Below are 10853 nucleotides of genomic sequence, written 5' to 3' on the forward strand. Positions count from 1 at the left end.
AGTGAATGCTATCAAGAGATTGAAAAGCCAACTCACAAAGTGGGAGAAATGCTCACAATTCTTATGTCCGATAAAGGTTTAGTACCCAAAATATTAATACATACAGAATTAAACAATAAAAAATGACTATTCATTTTAAAACTAGGAAACAAGATTAGATACTTCTTCAAAGATATATAAATGGTCTTTAAGCACATGAAAAGCTGTACAATGTCACTGGACATTAGGGCCATGCAAATCAAAATTATAATTAGATACCACTTCATACCCATTAGGATATCTACAATTTTAAAAAAACAAACAAACCACTCAACCAAATGGGAAATAACAAGATTTGGCAAGGATGTAGAGAAATTGGAACTTTCTGTACTGTTGGTAGGAGTGTAAAATGGAACCACTTTGGAAAACAGTTTGGCAGTTCCTCAAAAAGATAATTGGTAACTGAAGAATTGATGCCTTAGAACTGTGGTGCTGAAGAAGACTCTTGGGAGTCCCTTGGCCAGCAAGGAGAGCAAACCAGTCAATCCTAAAGGAAATCAGGCCTGAATATTCATCGGAAGGACTGAAACTGAAGCTGAAGCTCCAATATTTTGGCCACTTGATGTGAAGAGCCAACTCATTAGAAAAGATGATGCTGGGAAAGATTGAAGGCAGAAGAGGACAACAGAGGATGAGATGGCTGGATGGCATCACTGACTCAATGGACACAAGTTTGAGCAAGCTCCGGGAGACGGTGAAGGACAGAGGAGCCTGGGGTGCTGCAGTCCATGGGGTTGCAAAGAGTCAGACGTGACTGAGTGACTGAACAACAACAAAACGTTAAACAAAGAGCTACAGTGTGTGTGTGTGTGTGTGAGTGTGTGTGAGAGTGTGAGAGTGTGTGTGTGTGTGTGTGTGTGTGTGTGCGCGCGCATAGTCACTCAGTCATGTCTGGTTCTTTGCAACCATTTGCGCTATAGCCTGTCAGGCTCCTCTGTCCATGGGATTTCCCAGGCAAGAATACTGGAGTGGGTTGCCATTTCCTCCTCCAGGGGATCTTCCAGATCCAGGGATCGAACCAATGTTTCCCAAACTGCAGGACTCTTTTACCACTGAGCCACCTGGAAAGCCCAGCGCTACCATGTAAAAGTGAAAGTTGCTCAGTCATGTCCTACTCTTTGTGTCCCCATGGACTGTAGCCAGTCAGGCTCATCTGTCCATGGAATTCTCCAGCCAAGAATACTGGAGTGGGTAGCCTCTCTGTTCTCCAGGGAATCTTTCTGACCCAGGAATAAAACTGGGGTCTCTGGCATTGCAGGTGGATTCTTTACTAGTTGAGCTATCAGCCATCTGAACTACCAGGGAAGTCCCTGAGCTACCATATGACCCAGCAATTCTATTCCTAGGTGTATCCTTGAGAGAAATGAAAACATATGTCCATATAAAGACTTGTACATGAATGTTTATAGCAGCATTATTCATAATAACCCCAAAGTGGAAACAACCCAAATGTCTATCCATGGATGAATGGATAAGCAAAATGCAGTATTAGCCACACCATGGAGTATTATTCAGCTATAAAAAGGAATGAAATTCAGACTCATGCTACAAATGCATAATCCCTGAAACACCATGCTAAGTAAAAGAAACCAGACACAAAGTACCACATACTATATGATGACATTTATATGAAATATCTAAAATAAGCAAACTCATAAAGACAGAGAGGTGATTAGTGGTTGCTGGGGGAAATGGGGGGGACATGGGAACAACTGCTAATGGTTTGGGGTTTTGGAGGAAGGGGTAAAAAAAATATTTTAAAAGTGACAGTGGTGATGGCTGTACAACTCTGAATATACTAAAACCCACTGGACTGTCTATTCTAAAGGGGTTAATTTTATAACATGAGAATTACATATCAATAAAAATTTTAATATAGTGATGAATGTTATAAGATGTGAATAAGAAATCAGGAAATGAGGAAAGAATAATAAGAAACCTGGAGGATGCTTGGTGGCAGAGAATAAGAATCCGCCTACCAGTGCGGGAGACATGGGTTTGATCCCTGGTCTAGGAAGATCCCACATGTTGCCCGCAATGAGAAGCCCATGCACTGCAACAGAGTTGCCCCCGCTAGACACAATTATAGGAAGCCTGCGTGCAGCAAAGCCAACAAAAAAAGAAACCTGGGGAAATACTGTGCTCTAAGTCTTGCTGGCTCTTATTCCCCCAAATCTGCTCTCATTCTCCCGTGTGTTGTCATTACACTTAGTCTCTTTACCTCCTGATTCTCCCTTTCCCCCCAGACTAGTCCCCCCCATAAACTAGATTCAATCCCATGTGGTGCCCTTATCATTACATGACCCCCGACAGCCACTATTCATGGCCCACTCTGCTCCCATTTGACTATTACCTACAGAAAAAGGTTTAACTTACACTCACCTTGGATTCAGCCTTCTCTCAACAGATTTCCTGCAATCCCCCAACTCGACAGCCTTGACTCCAGCCAGCCTCCATGGCTTTTCCCAGCCCTGGATGCCCATACCTTTTCCCACACAAACTCCAGATCGTTCTAATTTCTGTGCATTTGCTTGAGCATTCCTTCCTGCCTAGAATGCCCTTCCCTACCACCCTGTCCAACCAACCCCACTATTTTTTACAGCCAAGATCAAGTCCCATCCTCCTCCGAAGGGTTTTTCCAGTTCCCAAGGCCCACAAGAATCTCATCTCCAAACCTGCATCTGATAATGCTGTGTGTCACACAGGACATGCCATTTTACACCACCTTTTCTGTTCTTATTCATATACGTCACACACATCTGCCTTGCCTCTCTGTGTGAACTGCAATCCCATGTATGACTCCTTTCTAACTCTTATTAAGATATGTGCTCTATAAACGCTTACGGGGACAGGGATTATGTCCTTTAACTAGGTACCCCAATATCAGTCTAGTTATTCAATCTGAATCACGTATCTAACAAATAACTGATGTTATTGCTATAAAAGTTGCTTGAAGAAATCAACTGGCTGGCGACTCTGAGAGTCCTTGGCAGCTTAAATCTAAGAATAGCTGGCTGTTGTGCTGAATGTTTAGCAATGTGGGTTCTGGGGTTGGACCGCCTGGAATCAAGTCTCACCACTGTTATTTACTAGCTCTGTGTCTGTGTGTAAGTTACTGAACCTCTCTGATTCTCTTTACCTATCTATAAAATACAAATAATTCCTATCTTCAAGTTGTGTTGGATGGATTAAATGAAGTAGGGCTTGCAAAGTGCTTGACACTAAGCATTCACTTCCTAGGTGAGGCAGGGATAAAGAATCTGCCTGCCAAGCATGAGACTCAAGAGAAGCGGGTTTGATCCCTGGGTCAGGAAGAACCCCTGGAGGAGGAAATGGCAACCCACACCAATATTCTTGCCTGGAAAATTCCATGAACAGAGAAGCCTGGCAGACTATAGTCCATGGAGTCCCAAAGAGTGGGACACAACTGAGCACAGGACACACACACACACACACACAAAATGTTATTATATAGTTATATAATATATATATTATATATAACTATCCATATAGTTAGAACCCTGTATGCAACAACTGATTGGTTCAAGATTGAGAAAGAAATGCGACAGGGCTATCTGCTGTCACCCTGTTTGTTTAACCTATACGCTGAACACATCATGAGAAACGCTGGGCTGGATGAGTTACAAGCTGGAATTAAGAGAGGAGGGAGAAACATCAACAACCTCAGATATGCAGGTAATACCACTCTAATGGCACAAAGTGAGGAGGAACTAAAGAGCTTCTTGAAGAGGGTGAAGGAGGAGAATGAAAGAGCAGGCTTAAGACTAAATATATTAAAAAAAAAAAACACAACACTAAGATCATGGCATCTGGCCCCATTATTGCATACGAAATAGAAGCGGGGAAAAGGTGGAAGTAGTGACAGATTTCCTCTTCTTGGGCTCCAAAATCACTGCAGACGGTGACTGTAGCCATGAAATCAGAAGACGGTTACTTTGGGGCAGGAAAGTGATGATCAACCTAGATGGTGTGTTGAAAAGCAGAGACGCTACTCTGCCAACAAAGATCTGTATAGTCAGGCTATAGTCTTCCCAGTGGTCACATAGGGTTGTGAGAACTGGTCGGTAAAGAAGGCAGAACACCAAAGAACTGATATCTTCGAACTGTGTGTTGGAGAAGATTCCTGATAGTCTCTTGGACAGCAAGGACATCAAACCAGTCAATCTTAAGGGATATCAACCCTGAATACTCACTGGAAGGACTGATGCTGAAGCTGAAGCTCCAGTATTTTGGTCATCTGATACAAACAGCTGACTCATTGGAAAAGTCCCTGATGCTGGGAAAGATCGAGGGCAGAAGGAGAAAAGGGTATCAGAGGATGAGATGGCTGGACAGTGTCACCAATGCAATGCATACGGACTTGGGCAAACTCCTGAGATGTTGAGGGACAGGGAGGCCTGGTATGCTACAGTCCACGGGGTCGCAAAGAGTCAGACACAACTGGGCAACTGAACAAAAATAACATCCAGTTACTGGGTTTCCCTGATGGCTCAGATGGTAAAGAATCTGCCTGCAATGCAGGGTTTGATCTCTGAGTTTGATCTCTGGGTTGGAAAGATTCCCCTGGAGAAGGGAATGGCTACCCAATCCAGTATTTTTGCCTGGGAAATCCCATGGACAGAGGAGCCTACTGGGCTCCAGTCCATGGGGTCACAAAGAGCCAGACATTACTGAGCAACTAACACTTTCACATTTCAGTGCTAATATATAGTTAATGCTGTGAACATCACACATCCAGAATCTAGTTCCTTTAGTTATACAGATTCAGAAATTTAATTTTATTATAGGGTGATCTAGAGCAGATGAAATCCTTTCTCCCTCAGTTCAGTTCAGTTGCTCAGTCGTGTCCGACTCTTTTCGACCCCATGAATCACAGCACGCCAGGCCTCCCTGTCCATCACCAACTCCCGGAATTTATTCAAACTCATGTCCATCAAGTCAGTGATGCCATCCAGCCATCTCATCCTCTGTCGTCCCCTTCTCCTCCTGCCCCCAATCCCTCCCAGCATCAGAGTCTTTTCCAATGAGTCAGTTCTTTGCATCAGGTGGCCAAAGTACTGGAGTTTCAGCTTCAGCATCAATGCTTCCAATGAACACCCAGGACTGATCTCCCTAGTCACGCTCTTATGAGTCCAGGAATTCAAATAGCTTACCTAGATAGGGAAATAGTTCTTCAATGGTCTCTACCCACATTTGTTACCCGAGGCATGCCCTTCTCAAGAGTGAAATACCTGACATGCTGTCTGGGGCACACAGAACAAAGACTAAGGGCACGTGGGGGAAATACATTTCCAGGCTGTGACAGAACAGCCCGAGGGGCACTTGGACTGAGACCGGAAGCCCTTCAGCCACCAGACAGGATACCTTACAGTAGCCATTAGCAAGGACTCCGTTTACCTTGCCTGACTCAGAGCGAAGTTACTCGGTGAATATTTAACTAAACGCATTCCTCAGGCAGGACAAGTTTCACATCATCTAGTCCTTACTCCTTTCCCCTCCCCATCTAGATTCTAGGCAGACAAACTCCTCCAGGCAGGATACCATTCATTGGATCACAATTTTGCTTAAGTAAGTCATGTTTCAACACCCAGATGAAGACAGTGTGATGAATTACGGAAATACTCTCATTAGTAATGTTGACGCATCTTCTAGAGGCCCTTCCCTATCTGCTACAAATGTAACAGTGACAATTATTTCCATTCCCCCAGGGCTCAGTGACATTCTCTCTTTACTGTCTGGAACCCTGACCCTCTGGACAGAGGTCACCTTCCAGAAAGGTGATTATGCTATTGCTAAATTTGTTGTTTTTGTGTTTTGTGGGGTTCCCCACCCCCATATAAAATTTAGTGTTGCCCTAACAATTTCAGTGTGCAGCTCCTCAGACAAGTAGGTATATGAGGTGGCCAGATCTACAAACTTCCCTCAGAGGATTAAACCCATCTCCTCCGAGCAGTTCCTGAGGCAAAGGCACTGGGCCAGGTGAAAAATCGGGAAAACCCATCTGTCCCCACCCATTGGAGCTCCAGGGAACGCTTGCCCTGGACTGGCCGCCAGGAGTAGGCGGGCTGGTGGGCACTGGGGTGAGTCTCGAGGGAAGGAAAACAGTCACCTTGGTTTCCTGCCTTGGATGAAGGTGGCAGAATTCCAGTTGCTCCCTAACCTGGCTCCATCTCATAACCCTCAGATAAAATGCCCTATCACTTCCCTTTCCCCCAGGGCTTTAAGAAATCAGTAGGGAAAGGATTCAGAACTCCAGTCAAAAGGTGCTTTTAGGGCTTTCCTGGCGGCATGGTGGTAATGAATCAGCTTGCTAATGCAGTTCGATCCCTGATCTGGGAGGGTCCCACATGCCGCAGAGCAACTAGGCCCGTGCGCCACAACTATGGAGCACGGGGGCTGCCACTACTGAGCCCACGTGTCGCAACTGCTGCAGCCTGCTCACCGTACAGCCCGTGCTCCGCAACAAGAGAAGCCATTGCAGTGAGAAGCCTGTGCACCGTAACTAGGGAGTGGCCCTCAGCTCACCTCAACTAGAGGAAAGCCTAGTCCAGCAATTAGGGACCAGCAACGGACCCAGCGCAGCCAAAAAATAAATATTTAATTTTTTGAAAAGGTGTTTTATCTCTTTTGCTCACCCCTGTGGGAATCCCAAAATTTATCTCTGTAGCCCACCCGATGACCCCACTTATTTGATTCTCTCCCAACAAAACACTCTCACTGAGTATTTCTTTGGAATGCCCAAGGAGTGGGAGGGTCCTTGGAGAGCCTTACAGGAGTTGATTTAACTTCTTCAAGTCTCACAAGGGTATATGAGCCTCTCCTCTCTCAACATCCTCCCCCGTAATATTTCCACAAGCTGTAACCTGGCACGCCTGTTCTTGGAAGCCAGAAATATGACAAATATTCAGATAAGCCAGTGGAATTTAAAGCACACGTTCATCATTTTGCTGGTAAGGACTGAAGTGCTATGCTTTATGTTAGGTGTGCCTTCCTCAAAAGTGCTTAGAGTTTCATATCCAGCATATCAGGAGGCGCTGAGTTTCTATCTGGGGAAGGCATGAAAAAATCCTATTGTAATGCACTGCGACATCTTCATTCTAAAAGGAATATTACGGTAGGTATTACATGTAAAGAACTTTATATACCTCGAAATTTTTTTGTTTTCATGTTTAAGGAGTTTAAAGCAAGGTTAACCTTTAATTTCAAGTTCAACCTTTTTTCCCCCCCAATATGTAATGCAGGTTTAAAAAAAAGAAAGCATGAGGTTTGGAGTTAAGCCTGTTTTTGGAATCTGGCATATTTTGAAGATAATAATGTATAATTTAAGGATGCATGATGATTTAATGAGGGAACCGTGACATTCCTGGCATGTGGTGGGAGATAGGCATGGGAGAGAGGTGGTGTCCCTCCCGCTCGGTCACACCATCCACCTTCATGCCAAGGTTGGGGGTCCTTGTAATTCTTGGTATAGACTTACTCCCTGGTTACTCATTTCAGAGGCCAGAGGAAGGCGGGGGGGGGGGGGGGGGGGGGGCGGCGGGCAGGCCACCGCCTACTTCTGATCAGCCTGGGTTCCTCCCTCTTGCCATGTCCCAGTTTAGCCTTCTCACGCGAGGATACTTTTTAGAAATGTGCTTTTCTATATTAAATGCTATCTTGGATCTCACATGCCAGTGTCATCAGAGCCTCCCTCGAGAAGGCTCTAACAGACCTGAGATACCTTAAGCGCAACAACACTCTTAGCAACTCCAAGCCTCCGAAACTGGCAAGAGTTTTGGGGAAAGCACAGGGAAATTTGTTCATAGCATGATTAATCCTGGGTGGACTGCTCCGGGAAAAAGCACATGTGGGTTTTCAGGAAGCAGCAGCCTGCAGAATTTCACGAAATAAACGATCTCATGGAGCGGCCTGTGTATGTGTCTTAGATGAAAGTTCAGAGTGAAGGTGGGGCCTGACAGTGGAGGAATATGCCAGATGTGTGGACCACTGAGCTCCTTTAAATCCACTAACCTCTCAAGAGACCCAGAGGACATCTCAACCCAGAGGACGAGATTGTACAACTGAACCAGATTATAACTTTAGAAGAGGGAAGCCCAGTAGGGAGTAGACTCCTAAGAGAAGGATAATAAAATTCATCACCATAATTACCCCTAGCTTAGCTCCCCGACAAGAGCCCACAATGGCTCAGCTCAAAGAAGTTATTCATCCATATTCAAGTTGCCTCGCTCATTATCCTCAGACAAAACCCCTCCTGGGCCTCAACTCTTCACCAGCAGCCTAGTAACTCTGCATTGACACACAGCTCCGGGGGACAGGGCCAGGGTGCTTCAGTCTTTCCCAAACGAGTTGCTATTACTAGAAGTGGCTGGTTTTTCAGCCACAACTATTATTTTTAATTATTATTACTTCTTTTTAGGAGTACCTTTGATATTCAGAATTGGCTTAAAGATAATTACAGCTAAACTCTCCCTGGGGCAAGAGGGTTGCAGGGGAGAGGGGGAGGCTGGGGGAGGGGAGAGGATGCCACCCAGTGGCCCTTTTTCCTGAGCAGAGCTGGGACAAGGCTCAGTTTGGGGGGCCTCCCACATCTTGCCCTGCCGAGCACAAAATGGTGTCATTTGCACAGTCTGGCCAAAAAGGAAATGTAACTGAAATGCAGAGCCATGTATGTCGCTCTGGAGAGAGAAGTTCCAAAGATAGGACCGCCATGAATAGCTCACCACCCAGCAAAAAGAGGGCTTCCCACCCAGATGGCACAGGGGTAAAGAACCCGCCTGCCAATGCAAGAGATACAGGAGACTCGGGTTCAATCCCTGAGTCTGGAAGATCCCCTGAGGAGGAAATGGCAACCTGCTCCAGTATTCTTGCCTAGGAAATCCCACGGACAGAGGAGCCTGCTGGCTTACAGTCCATGGGCTGACAAAACAGTTGGACACAACTGCACACACACACACAGCACAGAGAGCACCTCAATCTCCACGAAGCAGACAGCGCCACACAGGGAAACACACCCTGAACCACTCACTGGCCTGGAGCTGGGTATTATTGTCTTTGTGCGGAGGCCTCCTTCAAGCCCCTCCCTTCAAGCGGGATTCCTCTGGCTCCAAGCCTAACTCCATCCTCAATTTGGAAAATGTAAAACAGTTTCATTTCCTCAATCTTCAACTCCAAAGATCCCTAGTTAGCTTACAATGACTTCAACTAATATTCAATGAGCAACTACTAAGGGCCGGATATTGTTTGGCCCTGGAGATCAAGGTGAAGACACAGCTGTGGCCACAGGAGCTTATGTTCTACAGTGGAAACAGATCAAAATAAAGACCCAAGAAAAAGAAAACACTGACCAATGTGACTGGAGGTTACCAACACAGCAGCAACGGGCAAGAGGAAGAGAGGTAAGAAGAGGGAAGAAGGAGAAGATAATGAGAGTGATGGGCAAGCAGTGTCCTCATTCTCAGATCTAGAGAAGTGAAGGTCTAAGGAGTCACCTACACGCGGTCATTGACACAGTTGGCCAAGTTCCACACGTGGCCCCAAAGGAAATTAAACTGGTGCACTCAGGACCCTCCAGTTCAGTCCTTACCCCCACACACTATCCTCTCCACAGAGGATAACGAATCCCCACTGATCCGGCCCTGAGTGTGTCCGACGTGCTGTCTTACAGACTGGCAGCCCCCAGAGGGAGGCCGTCGCTGCACAGGGATATTCCACTCTCATCCCCGACCCTCACAATTCTATGGAGCCAGTACTTCTGAGGCCATGAGCATGTCTCCAATACACAGCCCTGGAGAAAATCCCAGCGCCGCCGGTGGAAGGCGCCTGGCTGCTAGCCTTCTATCTGTCTCTCGGGAGCCAGCAAGGGTTGGCAGGAAGGTGGGTCGCCCTCAAGGGACCCTCTGCTCCCCACCTGCTACCTGTGGATTCGGGATCTTTCCCTGGCACCCCGCTCAGCTCTTTGCCTGGGACCTGTCCCCGGCTAAGCCGCCGTCTCTCCTCCCGGGGCCTCCAGACTCCGGCGCGCGCACTGCTCCCCCGGGCAACCTCACATTCCAGGGCCCGGCAACCCGCAAGTCCCGGCTCGCTCGTCCCCACCAGCTAGCTGCTCGGGGAGCTCCGCCCGCTGGCCTTACCTCCTTCTGCCAGGACCCAGAACGGTGCGCTTCCCAAAATGAAGAACAGAACTGGCACCTTCCACATTTTTCTTAGCTGACTTGTTCTTTGGGGTGGGGGGCCGAGGAGCTAGTTTCTGGGCTGGAGAAAGATGAAAAAGCTCCGTAGCCAGGGGCCTTCCCTTGATGGAGCGCGAGAGTGGGGCCTGGAAAGCGGGGAGCAAAAGTCCCAGGACGGGAGGGGTCCCCAAGTTCCTTCGCTCGCAACAGCCGCAGAAGAAGCAAACTTTGCAGTTGGTAACTTTCGGATCGGAGTCAGCATTTATCTCTCCCGAGGAGGGCGGGGAGAGTCCGCGCGCTAAGGTGGTCCCAGTCTCGGGTTCGCTAGGACCGCCCCCTGCCTGTGTTTGGCCAGCGCGAAAACGATGACCTCAGGCCAGGTTTAAAGTTACAAGGCCACAGCTGCGGGGGCTGCTAGGACCCGCAGATGGGTCCCGGCAAAGTTGGCTTCTATTTGTCCCCCGACAAGAGGGAAGGGGGCGCGTGCAATAATTGATTTTGGGGGGTAATTTTAAAACTGTATTTATTATTCTCTCTCTCTCTTTTTAAAAGTAAGGCACAAGCTTGGGTTTTTCTTCTTATAAGAAGTAAACTCTTTCTTGTGTGGCCAGTCATTTTAGCACC

At 47.0% G+C, this 10853-nt stretch overlaps 1 protein-coding gene across 1 annotated transcript in view; it reads right to left on the reverse strand.

The window, feature by feature from the left end:
- PDPN (podoplanin) overlaps positions 1-10530 on the reverse strand; it is a 35311-nt gene extending 24781 nt beyond the window's left edge. The window contains exon 1 of the mRNA XM_052653768.1: positions 10191-10530. Coding sequence (XP_052509728.1) covers positions 10191-10257 — 67 coding nt within the window. The 5' untranslated portion in view covers positions 10258-10530. The remainder of the gene's footprint in view (positions 1-10190) is intronic.
- Between the last annotated feature and the right edge of the window lie 323 nt (positions 10531-10853).

The sequence above is a fragment of the Budorcas taxicolor genome, chromosome 16 (assembly GCF_023091745.1).
Source record: "Budorcas taxicolor isolate Tak-1 chromosome 16, Takin1.1, whole genome shotgun sequence".
NCBI classification, from domain to species: Eukaryota; Metazoa; Chordata; class Mammalia; order Artiodactyla; family Bovidae; genus Budorcas; species Budorcas taxicolor.